General features: G+C 44.9%; 1 protein-coding gene across 1 annotated transcript in view; it reads left to right on the top strand.

Moving 5' to 3' along the window:
• The first annotated feature begins 5382 nt into the window (after positions 1-5382).
• LOC141149264 (uncharacterized) overlaps positions 5383-22550 on the top strand; it is a 31767-nt gene continuing 14599 nt past the window's right edge. Inside the window, exon 1 of the mRNA XM_073636882.1 lies at positions 5383-5578. Coding sequence (XP_073492983.1) covers positions 5495-5578 — 84 coding nt within the window. The 5' untranslated portion in view covers positions 5383-5494. The remainder of the gene's footprint in view (positions 5579-22550) is intronic.

The raw sequence follows: 22550 nt of genomic DNA, 5'->3' as shown, positions 1-22550 counted from the left end.
CATTTATTCCAAAGGAGTTTTCATCTAAAGACTGTGTTATAAAAGAACCAAGAAGAAGACGAGACGACGACCCGATGACATCAGACGATGACGATTGAACCCACGATTACTTCAATTTAGATATAGGGAAGTATAATTATACATATTAAATGAATATTAGTCACGGCTTACCATAACATGAATTCACATCATTATATCTGATACTATTATTGATATTATTATTATTATTATTATTATTATTATTATTATGGAAATTTAATGATATTGCCAAGGAAGAAGGAAAGGAAAAAATGATTGATGAATGTATCTTCTTTTGAGAATTTTCAGTTTAAATCCTTTTATTCTCAAAAAAGGGGGAAATGTTAAATGGTTAATTATGGAAATTCATTTGGAATGTTAATTAATAATCGATAATCATTTTTCTTAAATTTGAGTTCTATACAAGGATTGCATCAGCCATTGTGTCTAGTTGACATGCGCTATTTGTGTGTGTATTTTTGGTTCACTACCATATGTAGAACAGGTGTCCATACGACTGGCTATAAAAGCCCATGGTACAGAAAGGGGGGGCTCTCTTGCTCTTCCCACCCCACAAGAAGAATCTTCATGCTGAGACGTATCTGACATGTAGGCCTGGACACGTGCTGGACAAAGACATGATTTACCAGCCAGGATCCAAGGAAAGATGGGTGAATCTCAACAATTAAGCTAATTATGGACAAATGGACAATTACTTTATAACTAATTATTGTATGTACCTGCTGCAATCTGATTCTTTTTAATGGACAATCCAAGAATAAATAGATACATTTTTTTATAAGAATATCGTGATATTGATACTTTGAGAAGTCCTCAGTAGAAAAAATAATACAGAGAAGAGTATTATTTTACAACAACTCATATATTATATAGAGTCATTACACACAGAGGGATCTATTTCAAGCGTTTATTTCTATTAATGTTGATTATTATGGCTTACAGCCAATGAAAATACAAAAGTCATTATCTCAATAAATTAGAATAATTAACAAAAAACACCTGCAAAGGTTTCCTAAGCGTATAAAATGTCCCTTAGTCTGTTTCAGTAGGCTACACAATCATGGGGAAGACTGCTGACTTGGCAGATGTCCAGAAGGCAGTCACTGACACACTCAAGGAGGGTAAGCCACAAAAAGTCATTGCTAAAGAAGCTGGCTGTTCAATGTTCATAGAGTGCTGTATCCAAGCATATTAATGGAAAGTTGAGTGGAAGGAAAAAAGTGTGGTAGGAAAAGGAGCACAAGCAACCGGGATAACCGCAGCCTTGAAATGACTGTTAAGAAAAGGTCATTCAAAAATTTGGGGGAGATTCACAAGGAGTGGACTGCTGCTGGAGTCATTGCTTCAAGAGCCACCACACACAGAGGTATCCAGGACAAGGGCTACAAGTGTCGCATTCCTTGTGTCAGGCCACTCATGACCAATAGACAACACCAGAAGCGTCTTACCTGGGCCAAGGAGAAAAAGACCTGGACTGTTCTAAGTGGTCCAAGGTGTTGTTTTCAGATGAAAGTAAATTTTGCATTTTATTTGGAAATCAAGGTCCCAGAGTCTGGAGGAAGAGTGGAGAGGCCACAATCCAAGCTGCTGGAGGTCTAGTGTGAAGTTTGCACAATCAGTGATGGTTTGGGGGAGCCATGTCATCTGCTGGTGGAGGTCCACTGTGTTTTACCAAGACCAAAGTCAGCGCTGCCGTCTACCAGGACATTTTAGAGCTCTTCATGCTTCCCTCTGCCGACAAGCTGTTTGGAGATGGAAATGTCATTCTCCAGCAGGACTTGGCCCCTGTCCACACGACCAAAAGTACCAATACCTGGTTTACACACAACAGCATCACTGTGCTTGATTGGCAGCAAACTCGCCTGACCTTAACCCCATAAAGAATTTATGGGGTATTATCAAGAGGAAGATGAGAGACACCAGAGCCAACAATGCTGACGAGCTGAAGGCTGCTATCAAAGCCACCTGGGCTTCCATAACCCCTCAGCAGGGCCACAGGCTGATCCCTCCATGCCACAGGCTGATCCCTCCATGCTACATTGCCGCATTGATGCAGTAATTGAAGTGAAAGGAGCCGACCAAGTATTGAGGGCATTTACTGTACATAGATTTGAGTAGGCCAACATTTCAGATTTTAAAATCATTTTTCAAGCTGTTGTTATAAAGTATTCTAATTTACTGAGATAATGACTTTTGTGTTTTCATTGGCTGTAAGTCATAATCATCAACATTAACAGAAATAAACACGTGAAATAGATCACTCTGCGTGTAATGACTCTATATAATAGATCTCTCTGCGTGTAATGACTCTATATAATAGATCCCTCTGTGATGACTCTATATAATAGATCCCTCTGTATGTAATGACTCTATATAATAGATCCCTCTGCGTGTAATGACTCTATATAATAGATCACTCTGTGTGTAATGACTCTATATAATAGATCCCTCTGTGTGTAATGACTCTATATAATAGATCCCTCTGCGTGTAATGACTCTATATAATAGATCCCTCTGTATGTAATGACTCTATATAATAGATCCCTCTGTGTGTAATGACTCCATATAATAGATCCCTCTGCGTGTAATGACTCTATATAATAAATCACTCTGTGTGTAATGACTCTATATAATAGATCCCTCTGCGTGTAATGACTCTATATAATAGATCCCTCTGCGTGTAATGACTCTATATAATAGATCGCTCTGTGTGTAATGACTTTATATAATAGATCCCTCTGTGTGTAATGACTCTATATAATAGATCCCTCTGTATGTAATGACTCTATATAATAGATCCCTCTGTGTGTAATGACTCTATATAATATATGAGTTTCACTTTTGTATTGAAGAACTGAAATAAATTACCATATTTTTCACACTATAAGACGCACTTTGTTCCTCCAGAATTTTGGAGGAAAGTTGGGGGGTGCATCTTATAGTCCGATATACATAAATACTGTGGCTGTGGGTGGTGGGGTATGTAGGGGAAGCGACAGCGGTGGAGTAGCGGGGCACAGGAGGCAGCAGCCTGCACTGTGCCCGGTACTAAATAAAATTAATATTCACTGCTCCCCACGCCCATAGGCGTGGGGAGCAGTGAATATTCATTTTCCTTAATAGCCGGCACACTGTGCCTGTAGTGCGGCTCCTGGTATGTATGGCCCCCCTCATCCTGGTATGCTTAGCACCCCCTGATCCTTGTAGCACTTCACAAAAAAAACAAAAAAAAAAAAATTGCACTCACCTCCTCTCTCCTCCAGCGCTGTGTCCCACTCTGTGCCAGAATAGTCACTGCTCTCCATGAGAGAATATTTTGTGTGCCTGGAGTTTTATGCTTATCCCTGTCTGTGCTAACCTGTTTTCCAGGTGGGTGTACTTCGGTGCACAGTAGCGCCCCTCTTCCCCGAGTGGGGGAGAACAAGCGGAGGGCTAACTCAGGAGTTAGAACGAGATTGGAGGCCTCGGCATCCTCACCTTCAGAGGTATCCTGGGGAATAGGGTGAGCTAGGGTGCCCCCTAGTGTTAGGGTCAGGATAGGAACCCCTGATCTGTGGCCACCCAACAGCTGTGTCATGACATGGATCCTTTAACTAAGGCTCTGATCACATCTACAAGACGTCACCAACCACGAGCGATGTATCCTGTAACTAAGGCTCCGATCACATCTGCAAGACGTCACCGACCACGACCGATGGATCCTGTAACTAAGTCTCTGATCACATCTACAAGACGTCACCGACCACAACTGATGGATCCTGTAACTAAGGCTCCGATCACATCTACAAGACTTCACCGACCTCGACCGATGGATCCTGTAACTAAGGCTCCGATCACATCTACAAGACGTCACCGACCACGACCGATGGATCCTGTAACTAAGGCTCCGATCACATCTACAAGACGTCACCGACCACGACCGATGGATCCTGTATCTAAGGCTCCGATCACATCTAGAAGACATCACCGACCACGACCGATGGATCCTGTTACTAAGACTCCGATCACATCTAGAAAGACGTCACCAACCACGAGCGATGGATCCTGTAACTAAGGCTCCGATCACATCTACAAGACGTCACCGACCACAACCGATGGATCCTGTAACTAAGGCTCCGATCACATCTACAAGACGTCACCGACCACGACCGATGGATCCTGTAACTAAGGCTCCGATCTCATCTACAAGACGTCACCGACCACGACCGATGGATCCTATAACTAAGGCTCCGATCACATCTACAAGACGTCACCGACCATGACCGATGGATCCTGTATCTAAGGCTCCGATCACATCTACAAGATGTCACCGACCACGACTGATGGATCCTGTAACTAAGACTCCGATCACATCTAGAAAGACGTCACCAACCACGAGCGATGGATCCTGTAACTAAGGCTCCGATCACATCTACAAGACGTCACTGACCACGAACTATGGATCCTGTAACTAAGGCTCCGATCACATCTACAAGACGTCCACGACCGATGGATCCTGTAACTAAGGCTTCGATCACATCTACAAGACGTCACCGACCACGACCGATGGATCCTGTAACTAAGGACCCGATCACATCTACAAGACGTCACCGACCACGACCGATGGATCCTGTAACTAAGGCTCCGATCACATCTACAAGACGTCACCGACCACGAGCGATGGATCCTGTAACTAAGGCTCCGATCACATCTACAAGACGTCACCGACCACGACCGATGGATCCTGTAACTAATGCTCCGATCACATCTACAAGACGTCACCGACCACGACCGATGGATCCTGTAACTAAGGCTCCGATCACATATGCAAGACGTCACCGACCACGACCGATGGATCCTGTAACTAAGGCTCCGATCACATCTATAAGACGTCACCGACCACGACCGATGGATCCTGTAACTAAGGCTCCGATCACATCTACAAGACGTCACCGACCACGACCGATGGATCCTGTAACTAAGGCTCCGATCACATCTACAAGACGTCACCGACCACGAGCGATGGATCCTGTAACTAAGGCTCCGATCACATCTACAAGACGTCACCCAACACTGATGGATCCGGTCTCTCGGCCTCTGGTCTCCCCCTGGAATCCCCTCAGTGCTGACGTCACACAGATCCTGTTCTGTCTCCAGGAATATAATCTGCGGGGAATGTTCTCTGCTCTGTATATAATGTCTCCTGGGCGCAGGTATCTGTATAATGGCTGATAACAGAGAGAACAGAGATCCAGGAGAAGTATGAAGTGTCTGCTGCACTGAGGGGGAGGAGCTGTGGTGACATCATCATTATCACAGGTCCTTCCCCACTTCTCTCCTGAGCTCCGCCCCCTGATCACATGGCGGTGACGTCACCACAGGTCCTCCAGCTCTCAGTGCAGCAGCTCCGTCCTGGTTGTGTGCAGCTCTTGCTCTCTGTTATCAGCCGGCAGGACGAGATCCCTCCTTCTCCTGAATGACCCCGAGGATGGACGAGGACGAGACCACCAGAAGATTATTACACTTCACCCTGGAGATCATCTCCCTGCTGAGCGGAGAGGTAACTCCTCTACATTTCTATCAGCTTTATTGTGTTATGTAACAAGTCCGACATCAGGTTTTGCTATCTGATCTGAGAGCAGCATGATGTGGGGGCAGAGACCCTGATTCCAGTGATCGGTCACTTACTGGGCTGCTCGCTGCAGTTCTGATGAAATCCCTGTTTTTTCTGCTGTAACTCTAGTAGTGCTCTGAGCTCTGTATAGCTCCACCCACAGCCATGATTGGCCGCTCTCTGTACACTGTGCATAGGCAGAAAGCTGCCAGTCAGTGGCAATAACTTAGTGACAGATTCCATTTAACCTCTTCATGACATTCACCGTACATGCAGCACCTGATGCAAGCAATCCAGAGTATTAGATCAGCGATCCGGGCAGGAAAAGTTGATGTCCCGTCCAGAGACAAGGTAAACAACAACAAAGAAAGGAAAAATTATTAATTAAATACACATATTTACATAAAAATAAATAAAGTACACTTTTGGTATCGCTGTGTCCAGAACGACCCGATCTATAAAACTGTCCCACTAGTTAACCCCTTCAGTGAACACGGTAAAAAAACAAAGCAAAAAACAATGCTTTATCACCATACCGCCAAACAAAAAATGTAATAACACGCGATCAAAAAGGCGAATGTAAATAAAAATGGTATCGCTGAAAACACCATCTTGTCCCGCAAAAAAACAAGCCGCCATACAGCTCCATCAACTTAAAAATAAAAAAGTTATAGCTCTCAGAATAAAGCGATGCAAAAAAAATTGTTTTCTATAAAATAGCTTTTATTGTGTAAAAGCTCCAAAACACAGAAAAATGATATAAATGTGGTACCGCTGTAAACGTACTGACCTGAAGAATAAAGCTGCCTTATCAATTTTACCACACGCGGAACAGAATAAAAAAAAAACATAAAGAAAAATTCTGGAAGTTCTGTTTTTTGTTTATTCTGCCTCCCAAAAATTGGAATAGAAAGTGATCAAAAAACGTCACATGCCTGAAAATGGCACCAATAAAAACGTCAACTCGTCCCGCAAAAAAACAAGCCGTCACATGACTCTGTCGGCCAAAATATGGAAAAATTATAGCTCTCAAAATATGGCGATGCAAAAACTAGATTTAAAAAAAAAAAAATGGGTCTTTTAGTGTGTGACAGCTGTCAATCATAAAAACCCGATATCATTCTGGTATCGTTGTAATCACACCAACCCGAAGAATAAAGTCGTCTAATCACTTATACCGCACGAGGAACGGCGTAAAAAATAAACTCTAGGGTTAGGGCTGGGTTTGGGGTTAGGGTTGTGATGGGGTTGGGATTTTTTTCAAAAGTAAAAAAAAAAAGATGACGATATGGCGACTAGTGTCAAGCGCAAGTGCTCGCTACTTGAGTTTGCATCGGGTGCTCGGGTATGCACCGAGTATAGCGGGTGCTCGAGTCTCCGCCCCATATGCATCGTGGACAAAAAAACTCGCGGGGATTGCCTGCCATGCACGAGCGATCCCCGCATGTTTTTTTTTGGGTGTCTAATAACCATGAAACATGCGAGCGGGGACCCGAGCACCCGCGATACATGGTGCATACCCGAGTACCTGATGCAAAATCATGTAGCGAGCACTAATGACAACTTATTCAATATGATGACTAGTGTTGAGCGATACCTTCCGATATCGGGAAATATCGGATCGGATTGGATCGGACCGATACCGAAAAAGTATCGGATATCGCCGATTCCGATACCGGAAACCAATGCAAGTCAATGGGACATAAATATCGGAATTAAAATAAACCCTTTCTTTCCTTGTAGGTTATTTCTACATGAAGGAAAACAACTAAGAATAATGTAGAATGTATTGGGGGAGGTGGGGGAGACAATAAAGGCATAGAGGTTTAGCCCAGTCAAATGGAATAGCAGGAATTACTATTTTTTTATTATGTTCTGAGTTACGGAAATATTAACCATGTTAAGTATTTTTATATTTTGTCAGATATTTATGTTTCACTACTTCCATGCTCTTCACCTTCTTTTTTACTTCTCCCACACTTTCTCCTTCATCATCCTCAGCATCTTTTTCATCCACTTCTTCTTCACCTTCTTCTTCTTCACCTTCTTCGTATTATTCTTTTTTTTACATTCTTCATATTCTACTTCTTCATCTTCTTCATATTCTTCTTCTTCATCATATTCTTATTTGTGACAGGCATTCCTGTAGTTGTTATCTATAAAAGGTTGGACATTACACCTTTCGTTCTGCCCGTCACAAAAGATTTACAACAGGATTTATCCGCGTTCAGTTTGGCCTGCAGCAGCAGGTCTTTTCCAGGGGCACCACGAGGAGGAACGGACTCACCCCCATACACTGCTTAGTCATCTTCTGCTTATAATTTAGATATTACTTTTGCTCTGATTTTTAGTCTTATGCTTAATGTTCTTCCGCTTTTTGTTCTGCAGCTTCTTGTATTTCTGCTTCTTGGTTTTCTGTCTCTTGTTCTTCTGTATCTTGGTGCTTGTCTTCTCTTCTTTGTCTTCTTGGTCAACTTCTTCAGGGTCATCTTCTTGGTCTTCTTCGGGGTGGTCTTCAGGGTCGTCGTCTTCGGGGGTCCTCGTCTTCGGGGTCCTCGTCTTCTTCGGGTTGGTCTTCTGGGTCCTCGTCTTCGGGGTCCTCGTCTTCTTCGGGGTGGTCTTCAGGGTCCTCGTCTTCTTCGGGGTGGTCTTCAGGGTCCTCGTCTTCTTCGGGGTGGTCTTCAGGGTCCTCGTCTTCTTTGGGGTGGTCTTCAGGGTCCTCGTCTTAAGGGTCATTGTCTTCGGGGTCCTCGTCTTCTTAGGGTTGGTCTTCAGGGTCCTCGTCTTCAGGGTCCTCGTCAGGGAGATCCAGAGTGATTACCAAGAACCATTTCAAAAAGCTTGAACTTGGAAATGTAGCAGAAGGTACAAGAAAGCTGAGGAACTACCAAGGACCAGCTGACGGTACTGGAACCCGGATGGGTAGCAGAAGGTACAAGAGCCAATGGAACTACCGAGGACCAGCTGATGTTACTGGAACTCGGTTACTAAGCAGGAGGTACCTGTGCCAGAAAGCACTACCAAGGACCAGCAGACGTTGGTGGAACTTGGATACCGAGAAGGAGGCACCTAATCCAAAGGCACTGCCGAGAACCAGCTGACGGTACTGGAACCCGGATGGGTAGCAGAAGGTACCCATGTAAAAAAAAGTTCAAGGCCGCGAGCCGGCCGCAGTTACCAAAACTTTAAAATGTGTAGTACAGTGGATGTGGACAAAGCAGGAGAAATTGCCGTCCGCACAGCAGGGGAACAACTGACGTTACCGAACCCCAATAACACCGCAGCAAGTGTTGACTGTGCAGACGACACTTCCGAGCACCAACTGGCGGTGTTGGAGCCCAGGGATAAGAATGAAAACAGAGGAGCCAGAGGTGTAATTGGAGCAACTTTAAAATGTGTAGTACAGTGGATGTGGACAAAGCAGGAGAAATTGCCGTCCGCACAGCAGGGGAACAGCTGACGTTACCGAACCCCAATAACACGGCAGCAAGTGTTGACTGTGCAGACAGCACTTCCGAGCGCCAACTGGCGGTGCTGGAGCCCAGGGATAAGAATAAAAACAGAGAGGAGCCAGAGGTGTAATTGGAGCAAGTTTTAAATAAGTAGCACAGTGAATATGGACAGAGCAGGAGAAATTGCCGTCCGCACAGCAGGGGAACAGCTGACGTTACTGAACCCCAATAACATGGTAGCAAGTGTTGTCTGTGCAGACGGCACTTCCGAGCGCCAACTGGCGGTGTTGGAGCTCAGGGATAATACTGAAAACAGAGGAGCCAGAGGTGTATTTGGAGGAGGTTTTAAATCAGTAGTACAGTGGATGTGGACAGAGCAGGAGAAATTGCCGTCCGCACAGCAGGGGAACAGCTGACGTTACTGAACCCCAATAACACGGCAGCAAGTGTTGACTGTGCAGACGGCACTTCCGAGCGCCAACTGGCGGTGATGGAGCTCAGGGATTACAGTTCAGGTGGTAGAAACATGAACAGAACAGGAGACCTGGATACTGTTGCCAACCAATTATTTATTCTGGAAGAGGACTGGCAAATTCATGAGAGATCCAGGCCTTGTTCATTTTGAGAAAAGTAAGCCGGTCAACGTTATCGGAGGATAGTCGCATGCGACGGTCTGTTAGTACACCACCTGCGGCACTAAAGACGCGTTCCGATAATACACTAGCAGCAGGGCAAGCTAGCACCTCCAGTGCATACTGACTAAGCTCTGGCCATGTATCCAGCTTACAGACCCAAAACTTGAAGGGAAAAGAGCCGTCTGGGAGTACACTAAGAGGGCAAGACATGTAGTCTGTCACCATCTGACGGAAACGTTGCCTCCTGCTGACTGGAGCCGTCTGTGATGGTGTAGACATTTGTGGCGGCGGGGACACAAAACTTTGCCACATTTCGGCCATACTGGTCTTGACTTGTGCTGAGGCGCTGCTTTTGCTCCCTCTTTGTGCAGAGATTCCTCCACTGCCTCGACGCACTGAGCTGCTTTGTAAAGCGCTAGCAGCACTGCTCTCGGTTGGAATGGAGAACATGATGGAATGCACCAGTGCGTCTTGGTACTTCCGCATTTTACGCTCCCGGTTCAACGGTGTTATGAGGCTTTGTAAGTTGTCCCGGTAGCGAGGATCTAGGAGGGTGGACACCCAATAATCAGCCGTGTTGAGAATGTGGGCGATGCGGCAGTCGTTTCTCAGGCACTGCAGCATGAAATCAACCATGTGCTGCAGACTGCCAACTGGCCAAGAAACGCTGTCCCCTGCTTGAGGCGTGATCTCTGCCTGCTCTGCATCACCCCACCCTCGCTCTAGATACTGACTACTAGAGCATTGTGTACCTCCCTCCTCTGGACAGATGTCTTCCTCATCCATTGACTCCTCCTCATCCTCCTCACAAAGTGTCCCCTGCCTAGGCCTTTGTGAGGAACCACGTTGCGCAGACTGTAGAGAAGCAGATGGCATTTGTGACTCCTCATCCTCCACCTCTTCCAAAACCTCGTCCCTTAGTGCTTGCAGTGTTTTTTCAAGCAAGCAGATAAGGGGGATAGTCATGCTGACTAGTGCATCATCTGCACTCGCCATCCGTGTGGAATAATCGAAGGCACGCAAAACGTGGCAAATGTCCTTCATAGAGGCCCACTCAGTGGTGGTGAAGTGTGAACGGCGCGCACTGCGACTTGTTTGCGCCTGCTGCAGCTGGTACTCCATTACTGCTGCCTGCTGCTCACACAACCTCTCCAACATATGTAACGTTGAATTCCACCTGGTGGGTAGGTCACATATGATGCGATGTTCCAGAAGACATAATCGGCGCTGCAGAGCTGCAATGCATGATCTTGCATTGCTGGAACGCCGCAAGTGACCGCACTCTATGCAGACCTTGTGAAGCAGTGCATCAAGATCCGGATAGTCCCTCAAAAAACTCTGCACGACCAAGTTGAGCACATGTGCCAGACATGGGATGTGAGTGAGGTTGCCTAGGCCCAGAGCTGCCACCAGATTTCGGCCATTGTCACACACTACCATGCCTGGCTGGAGATTCGCTGGCACAAACCACACGTCACTCTGCTGCTTGATGGCATTTCAGAGCTCCTGCGCTGTGTGGCTTCGATTCCCCAAAGAAATTAATTTTAATACGGCCTGTTGACGTTTGGCCACGGCTGTGCTCATATCGGTCATCATAACAGGTAACCGTTCACGGGTCGATGTGGAGGTAGACCGTGACGGCTCCTGCAGCGCTGATTCAGAGGAACTGGAGTATGAGGAGGAGTCAATGTGTACAGACTGGATTCCTGCAATCCTTGGAGTTGGCAGAACACGTACAGCGCCACTCTCAAGATCTGTACCCGGCTCCACAACATTTACCCAATGGGCAGTGAGGGAAAGGTATCGTCCCTGTCCATGCTTACTGGTCCACGCATCAGTGGTCAGGTGGACCTTGCTACTGACGGCGTTTTGTAGCGCATGTTTAATTTTTCCCTCCACATGATGTTGCAGGGCAGGGACGGCTTGCCTGCTGAAATAAAAGCGGCTGGGCACGTTGTATTGTGGGACTGCCAATGCCATAAAGTTACGGAATGTGTCAGTCTCCACCAGCCTGAATGATAGCATTTCAAGGGCCAGTAGTTTAGCAATGCCAGCATTCAGAGCCTGTGCTCGGGGGTGGTTTGCCGAGTATGGGCGCCTTTTCTCCCATGCCTGTGCTAACGATGGCTGTAGACTGGCCTGGGAGTGTGAGGATGACTGGGAAAGTGGTGCTGTGGGTGGAATTACACTGTGTCTCTGTACAACAGTGCCAGAGATTCTTCCATGGCGATCCTGTGAGGAAGCCGAACCAGCTGTGTGTGAGCTGGAGGAAGAGGCTACAACACGAGCTGAAGAGGTGGTAGGTGGCGCTGTAGGTTGGCCTAGGTCTTCAGTGTGTTTTTGTAACTCCACCACGTGCTTGGTCCGCACATGTTTCCACATATTTGTGGTATTGAGGTTGCTGACACTTTTCCCTCTTTTCACCTTCTGATTACACAGCTTGCATTTGACAAAGCAAATGTCATCTGCAACTGTGTCAAAAAAGGACCAGGCACTGCAAGTCTTGGGAGCGCCCGCTTTGGATTTTGGAAGAGCCATGCTCCTAATGGGTGCCGAAGTGGAGGCTACAGGCAACCAAGTCTGCCCCCTCCCTCTCCCTCCTTTTTGGGCCGTTCGGGGAATCTCTTCCTCAGAGCTGCTCCCACCACCTTCCTGTCCCTCACGCCATGATGGGTCAAGGACCTCATCATCTACACCACCCTCTTCAAACAACTGCTTCTCCTGGGTAGTCTCGACAGCACAGTACGCACCAGAAAGTGGCACCTGAGTCTCATCATCAGATGCGTACTGAGGTGTGCTGCTGACCATAGGCACTGGCCCACCCGCCTCTTCAGATTCAGAGAGACAAAACGGTTGCGCATCACTGCATACTACCTCTTCTTCAAATTCTCGAATTCTGCTTGGCTGGCCCCCTCTTTCCAAGCCAAGAGATTCAGAGAACAGAAGTAGAGATGGCTCCTGTCCAGGGCTCTCTGACTGCCTGGGCAATTTGGCAGGTGGTGAAGAGACAGATGGGTGCTCTTCAGTGCTCAGGACCTGAGAGGATCTGGAACTAATTGAAGTCGATGCGTTAGCTGCCATCCATTCGACAACGGCTTCAATTTGGTCCTCGCGCAGCAGTGGGGTACGGCTAGCTCCTACAAAGCTGCGCATAAAGGACTGTTCCCTGGTAAAACTGGGGGATGCTGAGTCACTGGTGCCCGCAGCAGGCACAGAATCCCCACGTCCTCTCCCTGCAGGCACAGAATCCTCACGTCCTCTCCCTGCAGAAACTCCACGCCCACGACCACATGCCTTACTCCCTGCCTTCTTCATCTTGGTAGACTGATAAAGATAGGCAGAAAAGTACTAAGGGCTTAGTGTGCTTATTCCTGAACAGCTGCTAACAGGTATAAGAAACACTAATTTTATAAAGTGTGGACTAGACTTTAATATGAGCTAATGTGGCCTACACAACTGTAAAGTGGAGTGTTTGGTGAACTTTATTTAGGTTTTTTTTTGTCACAAAAAGACACTGGATGTGCCTAAAGATGTAATAACGATAGTATCACAAACTTTTTGTAGCTATTACAATGTAGGAAGGTAACCTACAATGCAATAGATGAGGCTGCAAAAAATAGGCTAATACTAATCTGGCTGGGGCTGCAGGGCCCAATGCTGCAGAAAGGCTCCTCTATCTACTCCTATATAGTGTGTTTGGAATCAATTTAGCTGAATACGGATGGAACCACCACACTAATAGGAGATATCAGGAAAAATTATGAATTGGCAATAAAGGACAATGTATGAGGCAGTGACACACACTGAGTGCACTACAACCAGACAGGGTTGAAGCACACACTACAGGGTGAGCTGCACTCACACACACAGACCTTGCAGACAGCGGTGAACAGTACAGATGCAGAGCACTGTGCACTAGCGCTGCAAGACCAAAAAAATTTCTCTATCTACTCCTATATAGTGTGTTTGGAACCAATTTAGCTGAATACGGATGGAACCACCACACTAATAGGAGATATCAGGAAAAATTATGAATTGGCAAAAAACGACAATGTATGAGGCAGTGACACACACTGAGTGCACTACAACCAGACGGGGTTGAAGCACACACTACAGGGTGAGCTGCACTCACACACCAGACCTTGCAGACAGCGGTGAACAGTACAGATGCAGAGCACTGTGCACTAGTGCTGCAAGACGGAAAAAAATTTCTCTATCTACTCCTATATAGTGTGTTTGGAACCAATTTAGCTGAATACAGATGGAACCACCACACTAATAGGAGATATCAGGAAAAATTATGAATTGGCAAAAAAGGACAATGTATGAGGCAGTGACACACACTGAGTGCACTACAACCAGACGTGGCTGAAGCACACACTACAGGGTGAGCTGCACTCACACACACAGACCTTGCAGACAGCGGTGAACAGCACAGGGAACTGTGCACTAGCGCTGCAAGGCACAGTGATTTAGAAAGTAGCTTGGGTAAAGCAGTATAGAGCAAATAGGTAGCTAAAACTGTCCCTCAGAACAACAGCGTCCTATCCCTAACTGAATTCACAGCAGAGTGAGCTCAAAATGGCGGCGGCGGCTTTTATAGTGCATCATGACATCATTTCAGCAGCCAATCACAGCCATGCCATTAGTTAAGATGCCTACATGCCTAACAGGATGTGCCCACACTTCTTAGGATCCTCATTGGCTGAATAAAATGAAAATGGCTCATTGCATTATGGGAACTTCCGATTCCAGTATACGATATTGCAAAAGTATCGGAATTAAGTATCGGAATTCCGATACCGCGAATATCGGCCGATACCCGATATTTCAGTATCGGAATGCTCAACACTAATGATGACCTAATATTATCAAATTCTATGTCGTACCTCTGGGTTCAAAATGTTCACTATACACCTTAATAAAATCCTTGAGGGGTGTAGTTTCCAAAATGGGGTCACTTGTGGGGGGTTTCCAATGTTTAGGCACATCAGGGGCTCTCCAAACGCAACATGGCATCGCTAATTATTCAAGCAAATTTTACATTCAAAAAGTCTAATGGCGCTCCTTCCCTTCTGAACCCTGCCGTGCGCCCAAACAGTGGTTTTTCCTCACATATGGGGTATCTGCATGCTCAGGGGAAATTGCACAACAAATTTTGGGATTCATTTTTTCTTCTTACCCCTGCGAAAATAAAAAAAATTGGGTCTAAAGTAACATTTTTGTGAAAAAAGTTAAATATTAATTTTTTTCTTCCACATTCCAAAAATTCCTGTGAAGCACCTGAAGGGTTAATAAAGTTCTTTAATGTGGTTTTGAGCACCTTGAGGGGTGCAGTTTTTAGAATGGTGTCACTTTTGGGTATTTTCTGTCATAAAGGCCCCTCAAAGTGACTTCAAATGTGATGTGGTCCCTAAAAAAATGGTTTTGGAAATTTTGTTGTAAAAATGAGAAATCGCTGGTCAACTTTTAACCCTTATAGGTCCCTAATAAAAAAAAAATTTTGTTTTCAAAATTGTGCTGATGTAAAGTAGACATGTGGGAAATGTTATTTATTAACTCTTTTGTGTGACATATCTCTCTGATTTAAGGGCATAAAAATTAAAATTTTGAAAATTACAAAATTTTCCAAATTTTCGCCAAATTTCCATTTTTTTCACAAATAAACGCAAGTGATATCGAAGAAATTTTACCACAATCATGAAGTACAATATGCCACGAAAAAACAGTCTCAGAATCAGGGGGATCCGTTGAAGCTCCAGAGTAATTACCTCATAAAGTGACAGTGGTCAGAATTGTAAAAATTGGCCGGGTCATTAACAAGCAAACCACCCTTGGGGGTAAAGGGGTTAATATTAATGATATAATTTAATATTCAGAAGAATTAAAGGGGTATTCCCATCTCCAAGATCCTATCCCTATGGGATACCGGATATATAGTGTGTTTCATATAAATGCTGTGGTTTGTTTTGTGTAAACTGTGCATTTTATATAAATTGTGAGACCTGCTGACAGGCAGCACAAAAAGGGTTAATCTTCCTCTAACAGGCTTGATCATGTGACCCAGCTCTGTTTAATATGCAGACGCTTCTGGAAAAACGCCTCTGGGCAGTCAGCCAATGACTGCAGCTCTAACAGTCACATGGGAGTGGGAGGAGCTAAATCCTGTGAGGTAGTTAAGGATTGAAGAGGCAGTTGGTGGTCAGACATTTTGAGAAGAGGAAGCCATTTTGTAGGTGAAGGAGTTAAATACCTTCTCCCTGACTGCTGCGCTTAAAAAGGGGACAGACACAATAAGGGGAGCTGATAGTCTTCATATTAGGAAGAATTACCTCAGGGCAGAAACAGAGCACAGCGCTGAGGAAGAAATATTCAGATTTGATGAAACCAGAGGTTTCCATGATCTGCCTGTCTGCAGGTGCACAACAATATTCAACCATGAGTGTCATCCTGTACCTCAGCTCCCTACCGCTTGTGAATAAGGCTATGTGCCCACGATGCAGAAATGAAGCAGAAATTTTCCTGACCATTTCTGCATCTCCTTGCCAGAAAAATGCATGCGGATTCTATGTGCGTTTTTGATGTGTTTTTGACACTTTTTTGATGCGTTTTTTTCATGCGTTTTGTAGACGTTTTTTAAGCGTTTTTGAAGCCAAATAAAGTTAGTGGGGAAATAAAAAGGCCAATAATGTCATTTCTTAGTCAAACCCCTATTCACCATTTTGGAAGTATTCAGGATGCCGCAAGAACTGCAGCCCCTGTAATTAATATAAAAAATATATATATACACATACATACTCTATGCAGGTATGTACACATGTGTATACATGGGCACCCCCCCACACACACACACACTCACACTCCTCAACCAGTATCCAATTACGGCTCTTTCACACGTCAGAATCTCCGGTACGAATGGTGATGACTTTTTCCACACATACCGGAAACACACACAGACCCATTTCAATGTATGCTTGGTCACGCATACGCTGTACAATAATCTTACATTTCAATGTATTTAAAAAAAAAAAAAAAAAAAAGGGTGGGTTCACGTGTATTTTTAATAACCAGCAGAGGGAAAGCAGACGGCTGAGGGCTGATATAGTCTGGGAAGTAGCCAAGGACCATGGCCCCTTCCCTTGCTATTAACCTCTTAACAACATCTGACGTACTAATACGCGTCTGTGCCCTGGGACTTAAGACCCAGACCCGTATTAGTACGTCATGGCGATCGCGCGCGCACACAGGCTGATTGTCACAGCTGACACCCGGTACTATGTGCAGGGAGCGGTCCTGCACCGCTCCCAGCACATTAACCCCCGCGATGCTGCGATCGAAGTCGATCGCAGCCGATCGCGGGGGCAAGGGGAGGTGATCGGCGATACTCACCTCCTCTTCCGGCTTCCAGCGCAGTCTGCAAAGGCTTCCCGGGTGTTGCCATGACGACCCGATGTTGTCATGACAACATCCGGGTCACCAGAGAACAGGAAGATTTCTTGGACATGCGCAGTGCATCTCCAAACAATCTTCACACTGTGCACCGCTGACAGCCTACATGGCATAGGGATGGTGCTGCATTCCTGTGCCATGCAGGCGATCAGAAAAAAAAAAGTGAAAGTCCCAGAGTGGGACAAAGTAATAAAGTGTATAAACTGTGTGAAAGTGGAAAAAAAAAAAACATTTGCAAAAATATTAAAAAAAAATTAAAAAAATAATCCACCAAAAATAAAAATATAATGTACCCATCAATAAATATTATTATAAAAACAAAACAAAACAAAACAATAAAAGTACACATATTTGGTATCGCCGCGTCCGGAACAACCTGACCTATAAAACTGTCCCACTAGTTAACCCCTTCAGTGAACACGGTAAAAAAAAAAAAAAAAAACGAAGCAAAAAACAATGCTTTATCACCATACCGCCAAACAATAAGTGGAATAACACGCGATCAAAAAGACGCATATAAATAAAAATGGTACCGCTGAAAACGTCATCTCGTCCCGCAAAAAACAAGCTGACATACAGCTCCATCAGCCGAAAAATAAAAAAGTTATAGCTCTCAGAATAAAGCGATGCTAAAAAATATTTTTTTCTATAAAATAGCTTTTATTGTGCATAAGCGCCAAAACATAGAAAAATTATACAAATGTGGTACCGCTGTAAACGTACTGACCCGAAGAATAAAGCTGCCTTATCAATTTTACCACGCGCGGAACAGAATAAAAAAAAAAAAAAAAAAAAAAAAATTCCTGAATTGTTGGTTTTTGTTTATTCTGCCTCCCAAAAATCGGAATAAAAAGCGATCAAAAAATGTCACGTGCCTGAAAATGGTACCAATAACAACGTCAAGTCATCCCGCGAAAAACGAGCCGTCACATGACTGTCTGCCAAAATCTGGAAAAATTATAGCTCTCAAAATATGGCGATGCAAAAACTAGATTTTACAAAAAATGCGTCTTTTAGTGTGTGACAGCTGTCAGTCATAAAACCCCATATGATTCTGGCATTGCTGTAATCACACCGACCCGAAGAATAAAGTCGTCTAATCACTTATACCGCACAAGGAACGGCGCCAAAAATAAACTCTTGGGTTAGGATTGGGCTAGGGCTGGGTTTGGGGCTAAGGTTGTGCTGGGGCTAGGGTTGTGCTAGGGCTAGGGTTGTGCTATGGTTAGGGTTGTGCTAGGGTTAGGGCTGAGGTTGGGATTTTTTTCAAAAGTAAGAAAAAAAGATGATGATATGGCGACTAGTGTTGAGAGCAAGTGCTCGCTACTTGAGTTTGCATCGGGTGCTCTGGTATGCATTGAGTATCGTGGGTATTTGAGTGACATGCTCGAGTCTCTGCCCCATATGCTTCGCGGCCAAAAAACTTTACGGGGATTGCCTGCCATGCACGAGCGATCCCCGCATGTTTTTTTTTGGGTGTCTAATAACCGTGAAACATGCGGAGCAGGGACTCGAGCATGTCACTCGAGCACACGCTGTACATGGTGCATACCTGAGTACCCGATGCAAACTCAAGTAGCGAGCGCTTGTGCTCAAGAATAATGACAACTTATTCAATATGATGACCTAATGTAAACAAATTCTGTGCCGTACCTCTGGGTTCAAAATGTTCACTATACACCTTAATAAAATCCTTGAGGGGTATAGTTTCCAAAATGGGGTCACTTGTGGGGGAGCTCCAATGATTGAGCACACAGGGACTCTCCAAATGCAACATGATATCTGCTAGCAAATTGAATGGAAAATCGGCTCAAATTGTTAGCGGACACCACATTGCGTTTGGAGAGCCCCTCTGTGCCCAAACTTTGGAGCTCCCCCACAAGTGACCCCATTTTGGAAACTAGACCCCCCAAGGCACCTATCTAGATGCATAGTGAGCACTTGGAACCCCCAGGTGCTTCACAAATTGATTCATAAAAATGAAAAAGTGGTTTTTTTTTCACTTTTTCATTTTTACGAATCAATTTGTGAAGCACCTGGGGGTTCTAAGTGCTCACTATGCATCTAGAAAGGTGCCTTGGGAGGTCTAGTTTCCAAAATGGGGTCACTTGTGGGGGAGCTCCAAAGTTTGGGCACAGAGGGGCTCTCCAAACGCAATGTGGTGTCCGCTAACAATTTGAGCCGATTTTCCATTCAATTTGCTAGCGGATATCATGTTGCATTTGGAGAGTCCCTGTGTGCTCAAACATTGGAGCTCCCCCACAAGTGACTCCATTTTGGAAACTAGACCCCCCAAGGCACCTATCTAGATGCATAGTGAGCACTTGGAACCCCAGGTGCTTCACAAATTGATTCATAAAAATGAAAAAGTGTTTTTTTTTTCACTTTTTCATTTTTACGAATCAATTTGTGAAGCACCTGGGGGTTCCAAGTGCTCACTATGCATCTAGAAAGGTGCCTTGGGGGGTCTAGTTTCCAAAATGGGGTCACTTGTGGGGGAGCTCCAAAGTTTGGGCACACATGGGCTCTCCAAACACAACATGGCGTCCGCTAATTATTCAAGCAAATTTTACAATCAAAAAGTCAAATGGGGCTCCTTCCCTTCCGAGCCCTGCCGTGCGCCCAAACAGTGTTTTTTCCCCAAATATTGGGTATCTGCGTGCCCAGGGGAAATTGCACAACAAATTTTGGGGTCCATTTTTTCTTGTTACCCCTGTGAAAATAAAAAAAATTGGGTGTAAAGTAACATTTTTGTGAAAAAAGTTAAATGTTCATTTTTTTCTTCCACATTCAAAAAATTCCTGTGAAGCACCTGAAGGGTTAATAAAGTTCTTGAGTGTGGTTTTGAGCACCTTGAGGAGTGCAGTTTTTAGAATGGTGTCACTTTTGGGTATTTTCTGTCATAAAGACCTCTCAAAGTGACTTCAAATGTGATGTGGTCCCTAAAAAAATGGTTTTGTAAATTTTGTTGGAAAAATGAGAAATCGCTGGTCAACTTTTAACCCTTATAGCTCCCTAACAAAAAAAAATTTTGGTTCCAAAATTGTGCTGATGTAAAGTAGACATGTGGGAAATGTTATTTATTAACTCTTTTGTGTGACATATCGCTCTGATTTCAGGGCTTAAAAATTCAAATTTTGAAAATTGCAAAATTTTCACAATTTTCGCCAAATTTCCGTTTTTTTCACAAATAAACGCAAGTGATATCGAAGAAATTTTTCCACAATCATGAAGTACAATATGTCACGAAAAAACAATCTCAGAATCAGGGGGATCCGTTGAAGCGTTCCAGAGTAATTACCTCATAAAGTGACAGTGGTCAGAATTGTAAAAATTGGCCTGGTCATTAACGTGCAAACCACCCTCGGGGCTTAAGGGGTTAATATCAGGCCGCAGCAGTTAGCTTAGCCTTTACTGTCCATTCTACAGGGGGACCCAAAAAAAAAAATGACATAGTGTCCCCCTATAAATTGGAGCCAGCAAAGGCTAGGCAGACAGCTGCGACCTGATATTAATAGCCTAGAAAGGGGCCAAGGTTATAGGCCCCCTCCCAGGCTATAATATCAGCCCTCAGCTGCCCCAGATTTGGCGCATCATATTTGTGCACCAAATCTGGCTCTTAGCCTCGCTCTTCCACGCTGCCCTGGTGCGGTGGCAGAGGGTAATAGTAGTGGGGTTCATGTCAGCGCCAGCTGCCATAAAGCCCAGGTTAGTAATGAGGGGCGTCTATAAGACTCCCCCATTACTAACCTACAAAGAGTTAAAAAGAAAAAACACACACTACACCCAGAAAATAATTATTTATTTGAAATAAAACACACAATTTTATTTAATTATTGATTTACTAAAAAAAATTAATTACCTGTCCATGTTCCTGCGATGATCTCCCATGCACAGCTGTCATGGCTGCTGTAAGCTCACACTGCCGGGAACACGTCCGCTCCCGGCAGTGTGAGGCACTGACTGAGGTCACCGGAGTGCATTCAGTCAGCGCAGCTTCGTTGACCCCCCTTACGGCCCTGCTGTACCGTGGGAATTTCTCACGGTCAGCGGGACCATAAAGGAGGTCACCGGAGCAGCGCTGCCAGAACTCCGGTGAACTCACTTATGCAATGACGGGGCTGCTCTACGGCCCCGCCATTGTAGAGGCGGCAGCGGTTCAGAGCGGTCACATTCTATGTGGCTGCTCTAAACTGGAGATCTTCATGGGACACTCGTGGACTACTACGGAGGGGTAAGGATAAAATAGTGTTTTTTTTATTTTATATTTTATTACAGGAGATTGAGAGCTTCTGGGAATTAGGCATATAGGTGAGTATAGGTGTATTTTTTTTATTTTTTACTTTATTTTAGGTGGCGATCGGCAGGAACAGGTAATGTATAAACTAAATTTCTTTAGGCAACCACTGGCCACCAATGAAATGTATTTTTAAAATTAATTGGGGACCAATCAAAAAAAAAAATGGGGACTTTAAATTAATAAATAAATAATATGGGGGCATACAAAAAATAAAAAATGTATAGGGGCAAAAATATAAACCTATGGGGGCCAAAAATAACATATGGGGCAGTTTTACGGACACATTAGGGCAATTTTAACAGCGGGATCAGGCTGATGGGAACTGCTGCTCCCATTGAGCTGATCCTGCTGCCACTAGTGGACGGGGGACAGACATAGGCCGATGGGAGTAGTAGTGTCACATAGACCTATGTCTGCCAGCACGCAGACACCCGCTGACAACAGCAGACACCGCACAGAGCCCATGCTGACACCGCGCAGGTTTCCAGCGCAGACACCCGCAGACACCAATCATGACCGGGACATTCAGGTCCATCTTGTACCACCCCAGGTGCTCAGCCATGATCCAGGAAGACAGGAATGGTATGGGATTCTCGTCTTCCTGGATTTATGGGATGGCTGGAACGCCCCCGCCTGAGGTCACTTCCCATTTGCTGCCATCTTGTGTTCCAAAATCGCAGCAAATCCACTTTAATTCTGCAAGTAGTTTTACATATTTGCAGATTTGAAACGTTCCAATGCAAGTCAATGGCGGTGAAAACGCAACGCTTCTGCAAAATAATTGGTGGTGCTGCGTTTTTTTCCCCATGAAAAACGGAAGTGGAAATTTGAGCAGCATGTGCACAGCACACGCGGATTATCATTGGGGGACATGGCGGGCCTTCTACCAAGCGTTTTTGATGCGTTTCTTCAGTGTTTTTGCTGCTGCAGAAACGCTTCAAAAACGCATCGTGGGCACACAGCCTAAGAATTTGACCCATTATCCCCAGTAAAGGGACTTCTGTTTAAGTTCTTTAGGCTTCTTTATGACTGGGGCTCGGGTGCACAGACTACTACCACCATCATCACCCTCTACCTGGAGG

The sequence above is a fragment of the Phyllobates terribilis genome, unplaced genomic scaffold (assembly GCF_046119375.1).
Source record: "Phyllobates terribilis strain yellow unplaced genomic scaffold, ASM4611937v1 Scaffold_1__5_contigs__length_1240528914, whole genome shotgun sequence".
Lineage (NCBI taxonomy): Eukaryota > Metazoa > Chordata > Amphibia > Anura > Dendrobatidae > Phyllobates > Phyllobates terribilis.
The sequence above is the reverse complement of the archived record's forward strand: the minus strand, read 5'-3'. Positions and strand labels throughout refer to the sequence as shown.